The 22,807-nt window shown below is 40.1% G+C and overlaps 1 protein-coding gene across 1 annotated transcript in view; it reads left to right on the top strand.

The window, feature by feature from the left end:
- Positions 1 to 22,807, top strand: part of SLC9A4 (solute carrier family 9, subfamily A (NHE4, cation proton antiporter 4), member 4) — a 68,519-nt gene that overhangs the window by 37,795 nt on the left and 7,917 nt on the right. Inside the window, exons 4-11 of the mRNA XM_011969573.1 lie at positions 1,311 to 1,528; positions 4,118 to 4,320; positions 4,883 to 4,969; positions 8,205 to 8,275; positions 10,095 to 10,256; positions 15,843 to 15,939; positions 21,000 to 21,131; positions 22,158 to 22,245. Coding sequence (XP_011824963.1) covers positions 1,311 to 1,528; positions 4,118 to 4,320; positions 4,883 to 4,969; positions 8,205 to 8,275; positions 10,095 to 10,256; positions 15,843 to 15,939; positions 21,000 to 21,131; positions 22,158 to 22,245 — 1,058 coding nt within the window. The remainder of the gene's footprint in view (positions 1 to 1,310; positions 1,529 to 4,117; positions 4,321 to 4,882; positions 4,970 to 8,204; positions 8,276 to 10,094; positions 10,257 to 15,842; positions 15,940 to 20,999; positions 21,132 to 22,157; positions 22,246 to 22,807) is intronic.

The raw sequence follows: 22,807 nt of genomic DNA, 5'->3' as shown, positions 1-22,807 counted from the left end.
AATTATCACTTCAATTTAGAAGGCTCAGGAAAGCTGGTACAGAGAAGATCTGGGGAAACTTATTCTCATCTCAGTAGTGTGTTTTTTCCTTGAAAAGTGTTTTTTTTGGTTTTTGTTTTTGTTTTGAGACGGAGTCTCTCTCTGTCACCTAGGCTGGAGTGCAGTGGCGCGATCTCTGCTCACTGCAAGTTCCGCCTCCTGGGTTCACGCCATTCTCCTGCCTCAACCTCCTGAGTAGCTGGGACTACAGGTGCCCGCCACCATGCCCGGCTAATGGTTTTGTATTTTTAGTGGTGACGGGGTTTCACTGTGTTAGCCAGGATGGTCTCGATCTCCGACTTTGTGATCCACTCACCTTGGCCTCCCAAAGTGGAAAAGTTAATTTTAAAGTTGAAAAGAGGCATGCCTGAAGGACTGCTGTTCCTGGGCTCTGCCTTCCTCTGTGCCCCTCCAACCACATCATGCAGCCATGGCTCTTCATTGTGGGATGAAACTAGGCAGGTGGGATCAGACTAGAAATCTACATTTCTTGGCTCTAATGAAAATATTTTTGAAATGTGTATCCTTATGTCCTTGTATCCTTGAGATGTTTATCTTTGAATGAGGCTTCTCAGCATGGCTTATTATATCTGGTCATGTTGTTTCCTCTATGGCATTATCTTTCTTTCCAGCTATTCAGGCTGATACATTTAATTTTATTGTAGAGAAATACCTCTTTCAATTAAATGTGATAGTGTAAACTCCAGGCGTCTGTCACTTTCCCACCTGGAAAATGACCAAAACTTCTAAGACAAGGCAAGCTTTTTTCTTTTTCCCATACTTGCTTAATGGCTCTCGAGCAGAAATATTTGAAATAAAGCCAATAAAAGAGAACCTTGCATTGCTTTAGAAGTTTTGATCATTTATGGTTGGGTTGGAGGGAATGAGAACCTTGCTGAATTATTCTGTTATTTTGGTTTAAGGCAGAGTAAAGTAGAGTGTGAGTTGGGACTGAAAACTCTTCATGAAGAGGGCAAGAGAGAAGCATTCCACATTGGGTGTGCCCATGGGAATTATGTGTCCTTTTATTTCACCGTGCCACGCCCACCTTCCCACCACATTTGGCTTTACCTTGTAAAGATCCCTTAGGGAGGGAAAAGAGGGAGAAAGACGATCTGTGGACAATCTGCAGCCACAGAAGGGAATAAGGGAGATATTCCTGCATCAACAGGGGCTTCATGCATCTGTGGCATCGCCTGTGGGGAGGGCGTTTTGTGGAGGGGGAAAACCTCATAGATTTTCTCTGAGACTCGACTCTGCTCCTTTTATAGAATCACAGCCTGCGCGGTAACAATGAAAAAGTACGTGGAAGAAAACGTGTCCCAGACGTCATACACGACCATCAAGTACTTCATGAAGATGCTGAGCAGTGTCAGCGAGACCTTGATCTTCATCTTCATGGGCGTGTCCACCGTGGGCAAGAATCACGAGTGGAACTGGGCCTTCATCTGCTTCACCCTGGCCTTCTGCCAAATCTGGAGAGCCATCAGTAAGAGACAGCAGGACCCCAGAGTCTCTGGTCCTGCTGCATTTCAGTTCTTTTATTCCCTTCTACAATGTAAAAACTGGAGGACTGAGTAGATGCTAACTGGTTTTACCGGTTAGGGTAGACTAGGCACCTGGTTGTGAGCAGGAATCTTTCCTGTTTGTTCCCTCAGTCAGCTCAAAGTAATTAGTGGTTGATCAGGTTCTGCACTGAAGCAAGGTCGGGGCAAGGAGTATTTTATTTAATTGAAGAAAGAACTTTCACAACTACCTATTTAAATATAATTCAGTCAATGGAAAATACATGTTTGTTACTTTTATTTGGAGCTGCACCAATGTTTTTGGTTTCTAAGACCAACATATCCCTTGCTCTTCACTTCTTTGCAGATTTGTATACTCTCGCACCTTACAGATATGGATTATAAACTGTGGGCATTTATTTACACTTTCACTATAGGATAAGTGAGATCTCACAAATTGTATTCCATGGAAGACAAATAGTGATAGAAAATAACCCCCTAAACAGTATAGGTGGTTTTATATGAGGGTTGAGTGCATGAATGTGTGATGTATAGCAAACAAAAAAATCAGGAAGTGAATATTTTTAAAAGAGCTTTGTATTAATTAGTAAGAACAACTTTAGAGTGTAACTGGCATCACACCTGTAAAATGTAACTAATCTTTTAAAATGAGAACTAGTGGTTGATGATTTATCTTGTACATTTATTTTTCAGGAGCCAGAAAAGAACATTAAGCACTGACATACAATATATGTGTTGCCTTTTGATTACAAGCAAGTCTATTTTTAAGTGACTCGACTAATATTTGAAGCGTTACGTTAAATGACTTTGACCCATATTTTCAAGCCAATTACTCAAAGAGAAATTAGGCGAAATGACTGAGAACCTATCTTGAACAAATTAATTCCAAATTCATTTAGGATGGGTTTTAGGCTCTAGAGGAGATTAACAAGAATAGAGAAATATGAAAATATCTATAAGTAACTCTGAATATATATGTTGTTGGGCTCCTTGTGGGAGAATAGAGGAAGCTGTGATACAAGTTTATTATCTCAAATCACTGGTCTTATTACGAACCAGTGTTTGATCTTGGACAGACATTTAACTGTTCAAAATCATCTTCCTCAATCACAGAATGACGGATTTGAACAAATTTCTTAGTTCCCTTTCAGTTCTAATACTCTGGGAATCTACAGGGGAGGAGAGCGAATGCCCAAGGGGAGTAAAATTACAGAGCTTTAGCCCAGCCAACAAGAAAAGAAACTAACTAGAAGAGGAGGATTTATATTGCAGGAACCTCGACATTGTTAATCCTTCATGATCCAGATCAACCCCATACTCTTACAGTTGAGGAAATTGATGGAAAAACCACCAAAACAGTGACAAAATTGGCCACATCACAGCAATTGACAAAGCCAGGTGTTAGAATTCGGTTCTCCCCCTCATAGCCTGTTCTCTTCCTACCCTGACTCATCACAGCTAATAGTAGTTCACACTCGTGAAGGCTTGTTACGTAAAAGGCTGCATCTTACGTTATTTATGGATGCTAAATTTATTTAATCCTTACATTCACATTCTGAGAGAAAAACTATGGCTACCCCATCAAGCAGATGAGGAGTCTGAGGACATGAAATGGTTAAGAACCTCACTCAAGGTCACATGACTGGCATGGAGAGGATCCAGGACAAACACAACAATATTTTAAAAAGTAAATTTGCTTATCTTTTGCACTATCCGTGCGCCTATTATCAAATAATGCTTGCTGGCAAGTCTGTGTGACGAGAAGTACATAAGGATGTGGAGAGTTTTATTCTACTAAGTGAAACTCTTGATTTATCAGAGCTTTAGTGAAAGGACCTTTCCTACCAGGCACCACTGCATTGGTGGTACCTAGGTTATGTGAGCCACTTGGGGATGAAAATCAATGTGGTAGAAAACTCCTCTATGTTTCCAGCAAGCTCTTCCACCCTAAACCTTCTGTTTAAGAAGCTCACTGGCAGTAAGAAGCACCCACTCACCCCCTAACCTAGGCCAACTTCCTTCCTTGTTTGCAATGAACCTCAAGAAGGACAAGCCAACAGTAAAGGATTTGATTGTAGAGACCATAGTCTCTAAGAGGACCCCTCTCATTTTTAAATTACAGACCTCCTTTGGATACTTAATGAGAATATGAGATGATAAGAATGTGTTTATCCCCCCCACCCACTCAACAATACCCTTGCTTTGACTAGGTTTGAAAGGCAGGACAAAAATTATGAATATAGATTAGAAAATATATACCTTACATTAAAAAAATCAAGATGTTATTAATTTAAACACACTAATGCAGACACATACACACAACACATGCCAGGAAACTATAGCGAAGATTCCCACTTGAAGTGCTACTGTCTCACAACTAACAAAGTGAAAAGCCATAAAAGACACTCTACCTGGGATAGACAATCATGGATGTATGATGGAATTAGGCTACATTGTTTGCAGGGCACGCACACACAACCTCAGTTCACTAGCTCTATATCTCTGTTCGTTCATGATCCTCTGCTCTAATACATCCATTTCCCCCTTTCTAGGCGTATTTGCTCTCTTCTATATCAGTAACCAGTTTCGGACTTTCCCCTTCTCCATCAAGGACCAGTGCATCATTTTCTACAGTGGTGTTCGAGGAGCCGGAAGTTTTTCACTTGCATTTTTGCTTCCTCTGTCTCTTTTTCCTAGGAAGAAAATGTTCGTCACTGCTACTCTAGTAGTTATATACTTTACTGTATTTATTCAGGTGAGTAGATTTCCCTTATATTTAAAATAGATTATTTCAGGACAATGTAGTAAATTAGTAAAATACAAATAAAGGCATTTTATCTGATTTTCAGATTTGCACTCAATACCCAAACTAAATTTCCAGAGATTTCTAGATCATGTTTGTGACCATCCTTTAACTTCTGAAATATATTGCCTTTTAATCAATACAGCATATTAAGAAAAAGATTCCTGAGTAACAGGTGACTAATAGCTACTCTATATTTCTGAAAAAGAGATTCCAATTAGTACTAGGTAGCATACGTTTTTGTTTTAGTGGGAGTTAGCTCTTAATGAACCAATGAACGTTTATTTTAATGGGTGAAACCAAATTCCTATATTAAAATACAAACAATGTATCTATTTTTATTGCAGTACTTAAAAGAACGAAGACCTAAAGTGAACATTGGAGCATTTATTCTGTAATAGCTATACCAAAACATGTAGATTGGACATTCTAATGGTTTTGTTAATAAATTTGCTCTCTCTAGTGACAGTGTTCAACACAGCAGAACCCTTTTATTTTGCTATTTCTGATCTAGGGAATCACAATTGGCCCTCTGGTCAGGTACCTGGATGTTAAAAAAACCAATAAAAAAGAATCCATCAATGAAGAGCTTCATATTCGTGTAAGTTATCTCATAGTCACAATAAATAAATTAATAAGACATTTCCCCTTTGTTACTATGAGGCGTGTGCACACGTCACTAGACTTCCTCTTTCCTCCCCCACTCTACCAAGGCTGACTGTATAAGTTTCCTATGGCTGCTGTAGGAAATTGCCACAAACTTAGTGATTAAAATAAGGGAGATTTATTGTCTTACAGTTCTGGAGGTCGGAAGTTCAAAATCCAGGTGTTGCAGGGCTGTGCTCCTTTCTGGAGGCCCTGGGGAGAATCTGTTTCCTCACCTCCCACAGCTTCCAAAGGCTGCCTGCATTCCTTGGCCCATGGCCCCTTCCATCTTCAGAGCCTGCAATGGCTGCATCCCTCCAACAATGATCCTTCTGCCTCCCTCTTCCACATTGAAGGAGCTTTATGATCCCACTGCATCCACATGGATAATTCAGGAGATTGTCTCCAGCTTAAGGTCAGCTGATTAGCAACCTTAAGTCCATCTGCCACTTAATACTCCTTTAAACTAAACTACCATATTCACAAGTTCTGGGGATTAAGACATGGATATCTTTGCAAGGTCATTGTTCTCCCTACCACAGTCTGCCGTCTGTGTCCCAAAGATTCATATCTGAATCACATGCAAAATACCTTCCTTCTATCGCAACACCCCAAAAGTCTCAATACACTGCATCATCAATTCAAAATCCAAAATATCATCTGAATCTTATCAGGTCAAAAATCCCAAATCTCATTATCTCCATCATCTAGAGCAGGGCTCAGTGAGGCTCTGGGTATAATCTCTTCTGAGGCTCAGTTTCTCTTCATCTATGAATTTGTTGAACTCAAGAAACAAGTTATCTGCTCTTAAAATATGTGGTAGGACACTCGTTGAATAACAGTTATGGCTATTGCCTTTCGAAAAGCTGGGGAGATAATGAAAGAAAAAAAGGAGTCATTGATACCAAGCAAACTTCAATGTTTCCTGGGCAAGCTTTATTTGGTTTCAAGGGCTGGGAATCCCCTAATCCCTTGCAACTCTTTGTTCCACCCTCTGAGTTCTCAACTTCACCCTCTGAATCATACTTCCTTTGTTTACAAAGGTAGCATAAGTTTGCAGCTGAGTAACTTTATCGGTCTATTTCTTGCTTATAGAATTGTGAGGGTCTGACGTATTTATTTCATTTCCTCCTCTTTTTTGTCCAAGCTGGTGGTGTTTCCATCAGGGCTCAACAGAGAAGCAGAGCCAGTAGGATGGATGGACAGAGATAGAGATAGAGATAGAGACAGAGATAAAGATAGAGACAGAGACAGAGATAGAAATAGAGATACAGATACAGATAGAGATAGAGATAGGAAGAGATTTGTTGTAAGGAATTGTTTTTCAGTATTGTTGGGACTGGCTAGGAAAGCCCAGAATCCATGGGACAGGTCATCCAAAAGAGCTACTGTCTACAAGTAGGATTTTTTCTTCATCAGGGAAGCCTGGGGCCTGTTCTTAAGCCCTTTCAACCGATTGAATCAGGCTCCCCCAGATTATCTGGGTCATCTCCCTTACGTAAGACAACTGATTATGACTTCAATCAGATCTACAAAATACATTTACAGCAACATCTAGAGTACTGTTTGATTGAATAACCGGGGAGTTGCCTGGCTAAATTGATACCTCAAAATACTATCACAGTGACTAACATTCAAAATTGTCCTGCTTGTTTCTAAAATCACAGTTCCAATGAAATATGGGGTCCTCTGCCTTTTTTGAACTCTTACTATAGGAGGGGCAAAGGGTGCTACTTCTTTTGTAAACATGGCTGAGTGGCAGATTTTAGTGAAAACATCCCAGGCTAGCAAAGATGAATATGACATTGAGCATGGTTTCTACCTGTTTGTTTAAGTTCAGCACAACATTGAAGGGATACCACTGTGTATAGCTCCAAGGAATAGAAATGAGAACTAATGTCTGAAGGATTATAGGTGGAGACTTCAACTCAGTTAATGAAAGAGCGTTCTGACAATCATTTCCTGATTGGCACACCTGAAGCTGAAGTGGATGTGTCTAACCAGTGATTGGGAACATGTGGCATCATTGCTGTACATGAGATTCAAGCTTTGAGGAGATAGTTGAACCTGAAAAATGTTAGGTTTCTTCTATCCCTGAGAGTTCACCATTTTAATACTAGAGAAACTGATGAATGATGAAGTCTTCCAAAATCTACCCTAAAGTTCATGGTCAAAGTGACCTAGGAAATTAGGTTATTTAAATTCCAGGAAATCCTAATGAAAAATTTGCAAGGCCATTTGAAAATAATTAACAGATAAGGATAAGTGGTGACTGTTTTGAAATATGTACCGCCTTAAACTGATCATAGATTTTTGTCTCTATTTTTGTCTCCTATGATTTATTATTTTGACAAATTAGATAATCCACCTAAGTCCATGGCACTTGGATATTTCATTCTTCTCTCATTTATTTTTCTTTTCCTCAAAAAAGTTATAATTTTTGGTAGAAAGTAGTGAATCAATCATTTAATAATTAATTTAATATTTGAATCTGTTTTTCAAAACAAAATTCAGAAGCCAGTATAGACTTCAATAATTTCAAATTTAAAGTACTTGGAGACTAATTTCATAATTATTTTGAAGACTGAACTTTTTCCTAAATTTCTATAAACAATTTTGGATAAAACAAATGCAATATAATTTGCTTGAGTGGTGAAATGTAAGTACTTAGATCAAACAAGCATATTAAAATAAGGAATATAGATATTTTGTTATTATATGTTATAGCATAATATTTATAGAATTATATTTTCAGAAATTATATGATTGGATAACAGTGTGTTGTTTTCTTTTGCAATGAAATTAAAAGTAAGTTATTACAATTATTTAATAATATCTTAAATATGATATATTTTATTATTATTAATTATCCTCCAAATAATTTCAGTAATGAGACATTTCCTAGATCATTCTAGAAAAGTATTATCCAAAGCAAATGCCAGGTTCCCAGTTTTCATTACATATTATGTGAATTATCAAGAAACTTATCTACCGAGTCTTTAAACCACAACACAAAGTTGAAATTACTGTGAAAGGCATCAAATGTTTTATTACACGAACACAGTGATAGAAAGTCAGATACGCTCCAGAAAATTAAAGCCTCCTTTGTTTTTTAAGGTGTCTTAGCTGTCCTGTGTGTCTTTTAGAGTTCGCGTTTCTCCAGCAATCATTTTCTTGTGTTTGTTTGGCAGCTGATGGATCACTTAAAGGCTGGAATCGAAGACGTGTGTGGGCACTGGAGTCACTACCAAGTGAGAGACAAGTAAGGAGGCTGAGGGTTTCACTCCCTGGCAAAGGATACGGGTGGCATGGGTAACTTCTAAAGGTTCCATTGGAAGCTGGGCATAAACCAGAGAGAATTCAGGGAATGGAGACCAAGAGGATAAGGTGCTCCAGAGCCATCCCCTACAGGAAGCAGTTGAAATTCCAGGGCATGCTAAGCCTGGAAAATAAAGAGTTGTCAGGTGGAAGACGCGGTAGACTCGGTGTAGGTTGTTCCAGAGAGAACTAGTACAGCTAATGAGTAGAAATTAGAAAAGTAATATTTACGTTAAAAACAAGGACAAGCTTCCCAAGGATAAGATCAGCTCTACCACGGAATGGCCAGCTTGGAAAAGGAGTTTGGAAAGGGAGTTTGGTGCCTCCTTAGGAATCCTGGCAAGGGATTCCTCCATTGTGGGGAAGATCTTTAAGATTCTCAAATATGGTAATTCTTTTTTTAAATGCCCAAATCCCTCTTATCCACCATATCTCACCTTTCAGAATGTATTGTTTTACTGGATTTCGTTTCCAGTTCAGGAGGAAGGTTGCGGCTGGAGTGAGTAGCTGGCAGCTCACTGAGGATGGGGCTCTGAGAAGCTCTCACTCTTGGGCGCAGGCAAGGAAAAGAAAGTGCGGAAGGAGATGGAGAAGAAGTGGTCAGAGAGCCTGACAGGGAAGCAGGAGCGAGTCAGGCAGTGGAGGGCACACAGGGAGAACCCAGCACGTCAGGAGACACAAAGCATCCAGGATGGGAAGGATGAGGGCAGCCTCTGGAGTTGAACAGGACAAGGTCAAGGCAATCTCAGTGAAAGAAAGTCAGGGAGGGTGTTATGGTTGGGGAGGTGATTACCGTGGGCTGAGAATACACAGGAGCCATGGCTTCTCATGAGGGCAGAAAACTAGAAGACAGAAGATCGACCCAGTCGGAATAAGAGGAGGCCTGGTCTGAGCCGAGCTCAGACAGCAAAGCTCAGGAAGCCAGCCCCTGACCCTGGAGGGGCTGAGCTGACAGAGCTCATGGACCAGGAAACCAATTGCCAGATAACAAACCAGCAGCCCGGGAAGCTATGTTCCCCTCTGGAAAATAAAGCAGGCGGGCAAACTACTCTTTGAATGTAAAATGATTGAAAGTGTTGAAAATTCCAACTCCAAACAAATGGCTGACTCTGAAGGCACCATATGCAAAGCGCAGCTCGCTCGAATGGGCCGGCCAGAGGTTCCTTACAATAGTCAGCGGCCATCAGTCTCGCCTATTCACAGTCTCCATCATTCAGGCTATTGGGACATATGTAGGGTTTTTTTCTTCCCCTTAATTGGTAGGATTCAAAATGATCTGCAGCATAATGGGGCAAAACTACTGTAACTACCGGGCCATTTAAAGTTATTGGGTTCTGGTTGAATAGGCCAGTATTACTGTAAGTGCAGCTGCCGCTGTTATGCGCTATTAGAATGGAACACTTGTTCAAAAGCTTCAGCCCCCTCATTTCTTCTCTTACAATTGGAGCTGAGCTGGGTTGGGCCTCCCCCGCGCCTCACTTATGCACACTTTTTGCCCTGATTGCAGCTTGTCCCTTCCTTTTGTTTAGTTGATTTTCAATGTATTCAGGCCAGTAGGCCATTCTTTTTTTTTTATTATAAAAAAAAAAGAAAAAATACGAAGAATAAAAAAAAAAAAAATCAAATCAAATGAAAACAAGACAAGGCACTGACCTGACGTCACAACAAAATAAAGTAAAAAAGAAAGTAGTTTAAGAGAAATGCATACTTACGTAACACATACAGACGTTCAAGATTTCAAAAATGTTGGTTTTCATTTTTAGGTTTAAGAAGTTTGATCATAGATACTTACGGAAAATCCTCATCCGAAAGAACCTACCCAAATCAAGCATTGTTTCGTTGTACAAGAAGCTGGAAATGAAACAAGCCATCGAGATGGTGGAGACTGGGATACTAAGCTCTACAGCTTTCTCCATACCCCATCAGTAAGTCATATCTGTTCTTTGTTCTAAACTTTCACTGTCAGAATTCCAAGGGGCACTGACTCATTGCCTCATTTAAAGGTACACGAGGAGTAAAGAGGCAGAAATATAAAGAAGAAATTATGTTTAAAATACGTAATCTAAGTCTTGGCATTTTTATGGCTTGGCCGAAGCTCAACATATTTTACCTAGTTTCTGAAAATTACTTTCTAGCATATGTTGCTTACTTAGAGTTGTATGACATCTTTCTTTGGGAGGGAAGGGCAAGTGAATGTGTAGAATTGCAGCATATTCTACAGGACTGTCTCAGTTTGCTCCTGACATGACCCCTGTGCATGTGATTCTGTCCTTCCTACCATTGTGTTTCTTCCCATAAGCCATTTCTCTTCCTCTTTTACGTGAGAGACGAGTTAACTTTCTGAGATGATAACTTGGATTTGGGAATGACTGATGATAGCAGGAGGTGTTGTCATTGGTGGTCTATGTAAAGAGAAAGTTGTGTTTGTAATTGCATCTAAGGCGAAGGTCTGCATGAGATTGTGAAATTTGCCTTGAGTCTATGTGAGACCAGCTTGGAGTAGAAGCAGCGAGTGGCCTGGCTTCCTGAGGAACAGGGAGTTGTTGTGGAAGCAGGACATAGGGAGGGGTGATACTGGAATATAAACCCATCATTACAAGATGATTTTCCATGCAACGTGGTAGAGCCTCTGGTAGCCACTTGTCCCAAGAGCTGGCTAAATACTTCTTAAAACTGCTTTAACTCTGAGATTTAATGAGAGCCCCTTCAATGTCAAAAGAATGCATTAATTTCCCAAAGATGCCCAGTTTTTCCTCGAAAAAAATGATTTATAAATTGGGAAAATTAATCACAACATATATTTAGGATAAGGAACATGGGCCCCCTCCATCCTGTTGTCTTCAGCAGGTAAAAACACTTGATCATATGCTTCAATTATGTCTTCACATTTAAAAAGGCAGTTGGAAGAAGAGCTAAGAATAGGTAGCAATAAAATTGTCACTATTGCCTAAGTCTTATTTCTGAGATAACACCTTCATCCCTTGCCTGCTAATAAATCAGAAATACCCTTGCATTTCTTACATGGCCTGAGAAGAATCCTAACTAGCGTCCCTGAGGATATTTCAATATAATGCAAAGCTTTCTGCCTTATTTCTTAGTGACTTTTCTTTGAGGGTTGGCGGGGGGGTGTTGATTTGTTTTGATGCTGCCCATCACGTGGCTTTAAGGAAACTTCTGATATTAAAATGGAAAAGTGCTGACAAATATATATTGGCAATGCTCTGCTGCATCATAGTGGAATCTCAGGCAAAGGAAACATCAGGCATATTGATCCTCTGTTATTTAAAATGTTGATATTATATTCATCAAGAATTTTTTGCATTGACCTTTATTTCTAAAAATATTGCATTTGAATCTGACTTACCTTAGTTACTGAGTTTTTTGGAACCTCCTTGCATTTGACACCTTTGATCCAATCCTGTCTGTTAGACACCTCCTATGTGCCAAGCACCGTGAAGCGGACACAGGCCTTGCCCTCATGGACACCATACTCTGGTAGGGTCATGACATTAACAAAAAAGGCCACATAAACATAATCATACAGAACAGAGAGCTATGCAAGTCTATGAGAGGTGCATCTCACCTGGACTCCTTGCCTTTGGCCTGCTCACTGAGGGATCAATGCTGATTAATGCAGTTTAGACCATTAGAAACTTCCTTAATTGCTTTGCTCACTTAAGTGAGCACTTGGTCTAGGAAGGCAGGGGTGCTTATCTCAAATGAGAATCAGTCTGCCAGGTGGCGAAGCATATTTTGAATTTTTGTATTACATTGCATCAGCCATAAGCATTTGCCTTAATTTCTGATCTCAAGGCAATCTTTAAACCAGTTTTATTTGGAGCAGGGCCTGCCAGTTGAGTTAATTATTTCTTTAGAAATGCATTTAAGATTAGTGAGAGAGCCTTATAGGTACGAGATAATTTTTTTCCCTCCTACACTCCAAGCAGGTAGTTAACTGGGGTGGGAGAGATTTTTTAAAGTTGATATTTAATATGTATTTAGTATTTAAATTGCATTTATTTGATCTCATCAGAAATCTGTAGGACGTCAAGCAAAAAGGAATTCCTCTCCTGAGATCAAAGCAGCGAATTTCTTACAAAACAAACCTTCATACAATAATAGGAAAAAGAAGTGTGTACTCAGCTCGCTTTTTATTATTCTGTATGAGATGATAACAACAAAATGCACAGGTATTTTTTTCTTTAGAAGTTCAAGCAATTGTTCTACAAAAGGTTTAGATTTTCAAATTCTATGACCTTCAGGAGAACACTGCCACCATGGTTGTCTATTTGCACAGTTTGGATAATGTTGGTTTTTTGGAATCCTATTGCTTTTACATACATTACCTTATGTGAAACTCAAAACAATCCTATGAATAGGTAGAATATGCACTTGGATTACTATTTCAAATATGAAGCGGCTCATCTCACCAATGAGTGGTAAGCTGTTAGAAATTATCAGAGATAGAGACTCAAGCTGATTAAAAGCGTTGAAGCTTTAAACACTTTTGGATTAAAGTGATATTAAAATATTTATATATTTATAGGCATAACAAATGACAACCATACAACTTTGAAATGTATTTTAAAACTCCCAAATAATTTTAATGTGTCCTTTATTTTTTAAAGAAACCTAAAGTAACTTCATTGTAGTCTAAGAATTTTCTAATGGATCGCACATTGACAGGTACAAATTCACATTTCCACATTCTCACCCAGAAGACTAGGATGCAGATTCTGATGCCATTTTTCACTTCCACAATGGAACACTGTATTCTGAGGAGCGGCATCATCTCAGCCACTCGTCACTCATTCCAAATGTTGTTCATCTTGGTGACCTCTGTAAAAACATGCAAAGCAGCTGCACACACAGCGCTGCTGGTGGGCGCCCCTGTGTGCATCGCAGGCAAGTCTTCCTCTGAGCCCACTTTTCCTAAACACTTCACATCTTAGCTGCTTAAAAAAAAAGATGTGTTCTTCTAAATAAATTAGCAAATCATATTTGATCTTTTGGAACTTCATACCATGATATGTGTATTCTACTAGATATTATAGTAGAATTGAAGCCTCTTTTTACATTATTATAGCAACTGATCAAAAGAGACAAAGAATGAGGGACCATTGAAGAGAGGTTGATTAATGAGAACAAATATACACTTAGATAGAAGAAATAAGCTCTGGTGGTTGACAGGACTGCAGGGTAACTATAGTTAACACTAACTGATTGTACATTTCAAAATAGCTAGAAGAGAATGATTTGAATGGTTCTAATATAAAGAAAATATAAAAATGCAAGGTAATGGATATCTCAATTACCCTAATTTGATTATATGAATGTATCAAATTATCACATATACCCTAAAACTATGTACGACTATTATGTATCAATATAAAAGATAAGTAAGAAGCGTTATGAGAAATATGAACATTGTATTCAATATACTTAGGTTCAGATTTTTCCAGTTTGATTGAAATTATTGCAGAACTTTTATTTAAGGTGATGAAGATCTCCTTTACGGATAATGAATCAATGGTCCAGGGACAAGAGTCTTTTGGTTTATAAGTTGACTTGATATGGAAATGATCACTCATTCAGTTTTTCTTAAGCTGTATCTCCTGTGCTTGTGCTGGGAGTATTTCAGGGACAATTTTGCTAATGAAGCGGCATGAAGAAACCTCCAGGTATCACCTTGCCCAAGTGAGTCAATTCTATAGCTGTAGAATGATAGTTGCTATAATTCTATAGCTGCAGCTTCTCAATGTGACTCCATGATGGGAGATGCCTTTAGGATACCTGGAGTGCTCATTCCAACCAGAGCTTGAATGGACTTTACCTAAGTTCGTCCTTCCCAAAGTGGTCAATTATAAACTGGCAAGAGTGCCAAGTTACATCTACTGCTATATCAAGTGTAATTTTACCATTTCCTTTATCAGTGGTTTCTCCTATTAGGTTGTTTCATAATGAACACATAAATGGAACTATTTGACTCGCTGTTGTTTCTGCTTAGCAGTACATCACATTCACCACATTAAAGGAATGTGTTCAGATTGTGGAAGTGTGTGGGCATATCTAAATCAGAATAAATGTTATTTGAAGGACATTTAAACAGTTAGGTTGAAATGCCCTGATAATAATGTTAAGATCACCAAGGGTGGTAACTGTGTATCAATAGAGGTGACATTTGCAGCTTTATGATATGGAAACTGATTTCAATCAGTTTGTAGAGAGGACATTAGTCAGTCTACAGATAGCATTGCTAAACAAAATCCAGGCTTGCTGTGATATTCAGTACCCAAGTCCTTTAAAATCTTTTATCAAATGTACATTACTTTTAAAATGTCTTCACTATTGATGGCTGTATTGCTAGTAATGTTTTGAAAAATACTTGAAAGGTGGCCTGTATTAAAACTAATCATTACTCAGGTCTGTGGCCAATTATCTTAAGAACGTATGCAAACAGATATCAAAGCCTCCAGTGCCCTTATGCATTCAAAATTCAAAAGAGCTGAGGCTAGAAACAAACAAACAAACCCATTAGGGTTTATATCAAGATGTTAAGGAAGGTGATAGTATTAAAAAGGGAGTTAATTATTTTTAGTTCTCTCTTTTTGGTTCTTATGTTCCACATGGAATATATATTCTTCATGTAATATAAAGTTTTTAAAAATTACTGCCACTAGATTGTAATCAAATACACTTGTCACATGAGAATTCTTCCCCCAGGATTGTCAGGACTTTATAATCCCCAGAGGACAATTGTGCATTGACTGCTAACCTGGGCACAGGCATAACCCAGTTTTTAATCCCTTCCAGAGGCGGGAAGGGGTCACGGTGTACAATATCTCAGAGCTGGGCTGGCTCTCATGGTATAAATAGTCTAATTGCCCTTGTAAAATGTGATTCTGGTTTCTTCAATTATTTCTTAATCAAAGATAAAATCCTACAGGTACAATTCCAATACAAATGTACTCATGAAACTAACATTTTGTTAGATAAATGCTAATCAAAATGTGGTGGTGTGTAGAAGGTATTAAATCTGTGAATTGTTTGCCACCCGTCCTCAGTGAGATAGGTAAGTACAAAACTAGCAAAGAGTTTGTCTTGGACTGAATCATTTTTTTCTGTTGCATTTAATGGTAAAATATTTGGATTGCATGGTACGGTATCATTTTCTAACAATTGACTTTTATTGTATCGTACAAACATTCCAGTTCATAACAGATTTGTGGGGGAAAAAAAAACTTGTTACCACTTTAGACCTTTTTCAAAAAATGGATTGGAATAATTACCACATATAAGCTATAGGCAAAGGACCAGTATTTTCAAAACCTGAAATCAAGACACGTGTTCTGACATTTCAAATCAACTTACTAGAACAATAGGAAAAATTATATGTAGGATTCTGGAGCTTAGGATTCCCCTCAGTACAGAGCAAGGCCCACTGATATTTTTGTGGCACCTCTTGCCAAATGAAAGAATAACGTTTGTCTCTTCTCCAATAACGATTCCAGGGCCCAGAGGATACAAGGAATCAAAAGACTTTCCCCTGAAGATGTGGAGTCCATAAGGGACATTCTGACATCCAACATGTACCAAGTTCGGCAAAGGGTGTGTATGAGCCACCTGTGTTGTCCCCCTTGTCTGTCCTTGAAAACAGTCCTTCAGGAGCCCTCTGATGTTCACGTCACCCTCTGTAAGGTGAACTCTTGCTGAATATTTTCTCTCTGCTTAGTTTGGAGAATAGAAAGTTAATTGTCATGTTTCTGCTGCAAAATTGGCACCTGTGGCATAAAAAGAAGTGCAAATCTAGTTACTGTCTCTAGGGGGCAGGCTGCCCTAGCCCTGCAGCCTGGTGCTTTCCAGAACTAGCAGGTCTCTCTGCAAAGAAGCTCATCCACCACACCACAGAACAAAGATGGCACCAGGACGCTGATCACAGTGCACTTGTCCCAATTGTATTGACTACAATAAGAAAGTTGAGATAGTTTAGGTTCCAATATTGAAACTATAATTTATAATGAATAAATGCCTGAATAAAAGGAGACATCTTATTTCTCTATTTTGGAACTAGGTATGAAATCTCTACTAGTCCGTGGGAACTGGTCCAAAGTGCATACTAAGAGGATTTCTGAGGGCAGTGAATGAATCTTTCTGAAACTTTGACTTAGTTAAATATTCCATCTAATTAGTCATCTAACGAAGTCATATAATGAGAGGTTTTTATAGTTTGAGGATTTGATCATCCATCCTAATCCTAATACTTGGGTGTGATTAGAAATGAATTCATTTTGAGGACCTTTAGTTTTGTGACTGTGTCCTTGATCATAGTCTTAATGAAACTAAAACAAAATCACCTAGACAAAGCTCCTCATTTTCAAAGGGAAGATGCTGAGGTCAGTGGAGTTGGTTATCTGACTTTTTCAAGGTTACAAAACAAGTCCAGGTTAAGAACGCAGGACTTCTACCCACCTACCCAGTGCTCTTTTCATGACTCTGGACTTACATAATCCAATGAAAGTGAATGTTTTCTGGTCTCCTGTTTCAACTCAAAGGTCAGTGATTAAGAGGAATGTGTCAGCGAAAGGCTCTGCACCAGCTGGAGGAATACAGGTCAGCACTAATGGTACTGTGCTTAGAGTAAATTCCAAGGCTTTCAAATCATTCCAAGTGAAACTGTTTCAGTAAGACTATCACATCCTGCCTTAGATAAATAATAGATAACAACTTCCTGGTTTGAAGAATGTGGCTAGCTTAGTGAGAGCCGGAGTCCCGAGGGTACCTGTTACTCAGTCTTTTCCCTATGTAGATGAAGATCAAGTTTAGGGAAAGGTCTGGAAATGCAGATGAAGATCCTAGGACTCTAATCCAGTCTAAAATAAGGTCAACTGCTCATCCTTTCTTTTCTTCCTTGGATGCAGTTTCCAAGATAGCCTCCTTTCGTCTCTTTTAATAAGTATCCTATGCATTCTGCTTTCCAGAGTTCTACTTTCTAAGATATACAGCACCTCCCTTCCTCATTGCCCTCAAATTAAAGCACAAAGGCCTCTTTCCATTTAAGAAGTTTATTGCTGACCACCTTGGGAGCCAAATAGGGAGAACGCAATTGATAAACAGAGGGCAGTTACAAGCCTATGAGGTGGCTCTTTGACTATACTTTGCTTACTCCATAAGTCAAACTCACCAGTCCTACCTCTTCCCGTCTTCCTCTCCCTACTCAGCTTTACAAAGGTCATGAGAATTCTCTCTTCCACCGTGGTCCTCTTGATCTCTTGAAGGAAAAGTCTACCTGAAAATGCAACTCATTCTGTTTCTAGCAGACAATCTACATTTTTGAGGAATGTCACGAAGGGTGTACCTTAGCCATCCTGCACTCTGTAGCCTGGATGATAGATGCAGGCCTGGTAGCCAGGGCATTTCTCACTGTTCACATCTTGAAAGAGGCCATCTTGGGCATCGGGATTTACCTCAGAACAGGACCAGGATGAATGCAGAGTTTGACTCTGGGCGACCCTAATGCAGAGTTGATCCAAAACTGAGCTGGCCCTGCTGGGTCTGTTGCTCCTAGGAGGACTCCAGCCAATTCTGTTTGAAGTCCTTCGACTCAGTAAACCCAGGACAGCATCTTCATGGGTGGAAAACTTAAAGGACTCACCTCTGGAGGTTCCTGGTAGGACAACCACAGAGGAAGCTCTCTGAAACACAGAGGGGATGGAGGTTGAGAAATACTATGACTAAACTTACAAGAGAAGAAACTGGCTTCAGCCCAGACCCCCAGGATAGGTCACAGATTGATGGGTGGTTCCTGAGTAGCCTGGATAATCAGATTACTCTCAGAATTTCTACATGCTTTCAAAGGAAGAGAGCAATTTCAGTTTCCTTCAGCAAATAGTTAATGCACATCTAGAATGTGCCGGGCATCAGGAATACTGCACTGAATAAGACAAAGTTCCTTCTCCTTTAGGACTCAAGGTCCAGTGGGAAGTACAAGCTCCACTGTAACACAGAAATGGAGGGAGAGGAGGGAAGAAACTTGCATGCACATTATATGCATAGAGGCTTCTATGCTCCCTGCAGACAGGCAAAATAGAGAAGCACGTGGGTCATGGGAGGTTATGGGAGATGAAATAGGAAGCCAACCGCCCAAGTGTTCCTTAAAAAGTACAACCTCCTCCCAAGTCTAGGTGTAGGAAATCCTACTAGCAATACATTGTATGTATACACACACACACACACACACACACACATTGCATTCAGTTTTGCATGATTTTAAAATTGATAAACAGTTGTAAAAGTTTGTCTCTATATTCCTAATTCTTGTTTTATTTTTCACGACCGTGTCATGTTACCATTTTAAATATTTAATATTTCAATGTATAAAATGCACATAGGTTGAGGTGTATCATTACTAATGATAGACAAGAATTCATATTTCAAACTATTTTCAAATTTCAACTTTTTGGGGAAAATTCTTGTCAGATCTGTTAATGTGTCAGAAGTGGATGATAAAGAGCTCCCATTGGGAGAAGGAGAAAGTTGGATTTACCCTTCCCTCATTGTTCCCTTGGCCTTTAGTTTATGCCTTCTTTTCTTTTCCCTTGGAGACAGGTGTCACTCTCACTCTGTCACCCAGGCTAGAGTGCAGTGGCATGATCACGGCTCACTGTGGCTTTGACATCCTACACTCGAGCGTTTCTCCCACCTCAGCTTCGTGAGTAGCTAGGACCGCAGGTTCGCACCACCACACCCAGCTATTTTTTTTTTTTTTTTTGTATTTTTTGTAGCGATAGGGTTTAGTCACATTGCCCAGGTCGGTCTCAAACTACTGGGCTCAGTGATCCACATGTCTTGGCCTCCTGAAGTGCTAGGATTAGAGGTGTGAGCCACCTTAGCAGTCCAGTTTACACCTTCTTTGCAACACTTTTTAAATACAATTATCTATTTTGTGAGGGTTACTTTAGTTAATAGCTAATGGAAACCACACATCTACTTAACTGGATGCACACACACTGAAACACAATGAACTGCAAGCTGGTGAAACCTATGAGGATGCCATTGTGGATCCCTTGTTGACTTGACTGTCTCAGGTATGGACTGAGTGAGGGCCCGTTATACATTCATATATTAAGTACTAATAGAGCTTAATATGCTTTGTATTTGTTTGGATAAAAATCAATAGAAATAGAAGTATCAGTATTTTCTTTCTCACCCTGTGGGGCATCTTGTGGCACTTTTTGGAGTGTGTGCACCCACCTAAAAAGCGCATGGCCTGAAAAATGCAGCCTCTACTCCTTGGCAGGCTACCTGTGGCCTGACCCCAGCCCCTCCATGACCCTCCAGTCTCACCTCTCACACATTTTGAATGAAGCACCCCATTCTTTCGTGGTAGCAGACTCATTCCTGGCTCTTTTCCAGCACATCCTCTGACTGTCCTCTCACCTCCAAGGTGGTTACCAGCTGACGTCTTAGCTCATGTGTTTTCTCTTCCTGGAATTTATTCCCAGGATAACACTCACTCATCTTTCAAGACTTATCTCAGTACACTGAACCTTTTGCGTCCAAGACTGGATGAAGTGCCTTTTGCCTGTACTCTACGACCCCTGATGATCCCAGCATCTTATCACTTACCTGCACGCATAGCATCTTATCCCTATTGATTTGACTTTTCCAGGAAACTGTAAGCCTTTTGAAGACTGTAGTTCTAATGTACTCACTTATTTAATCCTGTGCCTTCCACAGCACCTGAGGGCACATACAGCATTTTCTCTATTGAAGTGGAACTGACTATCCCCATCACAGCATCAGTCACTTGGGAGGGAGAGCCCCTGCGGTCCCGATCCTGTCATCTACCAGGACTTTGTGGTTTATCAGTGCACACAGTGTGTCACCTACTGACTCCTGGCAAACTGAGCATTTGCTAGTGGGCCTTTAGTGAGCACCAAAAAGGAGAAGAAATTTCAGTTAAGCATTTTGCAAACATTTGTCTGAGGACTGACTAATGTTGGCCTAGGGTCCATGACAAGTTTCCATTGGTCTGGGGTAAAGGACAAGGAAGACGTTCTCATAAAGCTAAATTGATTCAATTTGAAGGGCTATTTTTTTTTTTTAAATCTCAAATTATGTTCTTCTTGTGACTTTGGTTAAGAGACTTTCTTTCTGAATTGATGATAATGGTTGATAGAAATTTTGTGTGTGTGTGTGTGTGTGTGTGTGTGTGCGCGCGCGCGCGCGCGCATGCATGTATAGGTATCCTTAATTAGTAAAATTAAAAGACAACAGCCCTATGGAAAGTCCCAAAGTAGTTTAGTTTTGATATTTTCCTTTCTTATTAAATTCACTGGCCTGGCATCCAAAACATGACCTGGAAAGGAAAGTGTATGTATGGGGCAGGCCGAGTCTGTGGGTAACTAAGGGAAGGACCGCTGTAAGGATTAGAGCAGAAGGCAGAGGCTCCAGCCACAGCTCTGCCCTGAGAGCAGCAGGACCTGGCGTCACACACTTTTCTTCCTAGGACTGAAACTTGCTCATTCGTAATCAAGGCAAATGCTTAGCTGACCTCCAAGGTGCTCACCTGTTCTCTTGGTCTTAGGTTCCTGATGTTTCCATGGCTTCCTTGGCTGAAAGTTATATGAAGGAGTCCTTACGTATTTGACATTCCATTTTCTCTGCAGACCCTGTCCTACAACAAATATAACCTCAAACCCCAAACAAGTGAGAAGCAGGCTAAAGAGATTCTGATCCGCCGCCAGAACACCTTAAGGGAGAGCATGAGGAAAGGCCACAGCCTGCCCTGGGGAAAGCCGGTACACTGGGGCTGGGGACTGGGACATTCCTTCAGTCTGCAAGTGTTTGTCACCTGCTGAGCCTGTTCCTGTACAGGATCTCACATGCGTGACCATCAATATTTACACAAACAAAACCCCACCTTGTTACCTGAGGGATCCTAAGGCAAGAGTGCAAGACACCAGAGCAACCTTTTTCTCTGGGCTCAGAATCTTAGGGACTGAAGGCATCTGCCCATAGGGTGCTGCCCTCCAGGGTGGGTCAAGGACTGCAATGCACTTGATGTGCTGTGAGTCCAGACCCAGACCTTATGGTGACCAGGTACTGTCCATGCCCTTCAGTCCTCATGGTCAGTACCTGGTCTGACTCCTGGGCTCACCTTCACATCAGCCACTGTGTTCCTGCACTCTTCCCATTGAGGCCATAACAAACCAGTCTTACCTGCAGTTTGGATGAAGGCTGGGTGAGAAGCAGGCCCTAATCTCAAACCTATCCTCAGTGGGGATATGGGAGTAACTTTGAAAGGTTGCTAATGGTCTCTTTTGTCATGAGAGGGAAAGGAAATACATATTGGAGACTGGTGTGGTCTGCTTTCTCAAAACAAAAAAACTAAAAGCCAGTAATCCAAACGAGATGCCACAGAACAGGTCTGTGTTCCTCCCTTTATTTTATTTTATTACTTATGAGAGGGAGTCTCGTTCTGTCACCCAGACTGGAGTGCAGTGGGTGGTGTGATCTCAGCTCACTACAATCTCTGCCTCCCGGGTTCATACGATTCTCCTGCCTCAGCCTCCCGAGTAGCTGGGATTACAGGTGCCCGTGACCATGCGCTGCTAATTTTTGTATTTTTAGTAGAGACAAGGTTTCACCATGTTGGCCAGGCTGGTCTTGAATTCTTGACCTCAGGTGATCCACTCACCTTTGCCTTCCAAAGTGCTGGGATTAGAGGCGTAAGCCAAAGTGTCTGGCCCTTCCCTTTATTTGCCATGTGAAGCTCTGAATTGAGGCAGCTTATTCTGCTTTTTCTTTCTACTTGCTACCCACAGGCTGGCACCAAGAATGTCCGCTACCTCTCCTTCCCCTACGGGAATCCTCAGTCTGCGGGAAGAGACACAAGGGCTGCGGAGTTCTCAGGTAAGCTGCATGCCTGGCTTCTCTGCTGCTTTTCTGTAAAGGGTCAGATGGTAAATATCTGTGGGTGTGGAACAAGAGGCAACATTAAGAACATTATGTAGGTTACTTACATGATAAGAAAAAGAAGAAAACAACTTCTTTTATAGATGAAACTCATAACTTTGTTTATGAACACTGAAATTTGAATTTCATACAATTTTCACTTTTCATGAAATATTATCTTCTTTTAATTTTTTCAGCCCCTTAAAAATGTACTAACTATTTGTAGCTGACAGGCCATATACAAAGAGGAAGTAGGCCAGATAGAGCCCAAGGGTCATAATTTGATCACATCTTGAAGAAATGTGAAAGGGATGTTTTGCTGAAGTTCTAGTATTTACCCACCATTTAAGTATGAGCAGAATTCTCCAAACCTGGCTTAATTTCACTAAAATGATTTCACCAGACTTACTGATTAAATGTTTTCCATTTAATATTTAATTAAGTGGAATTCTTAGAATTATTGAAACTTTATTATTCTAATAAAAGCAAAGTTACTATTTTTATGTGTGTATAAAATGAT

This window comes from Mandrillus leucophaeus, unplaced genomic scaffold (genome assembly GCF_000951045.1).
Source record: "Mandrillus leucophaeus isolate KB7577 unplaced genomic scaffold, Mleu.le_1.0 Scaffold9, whole genome shotgun sequence".
In the NCBI taxonomy this organism is placed as follows: Eukaryota; Metazoa; Chordata; class Mammalia; order Primates; family Cercopithecidae; genus Mandrillus; species Mandrillus leucophaeus.
Note: the sequence above shows the minus strand (reverse complement) of the source record. Positions and strands in the feature narration are given on the sequence as shown.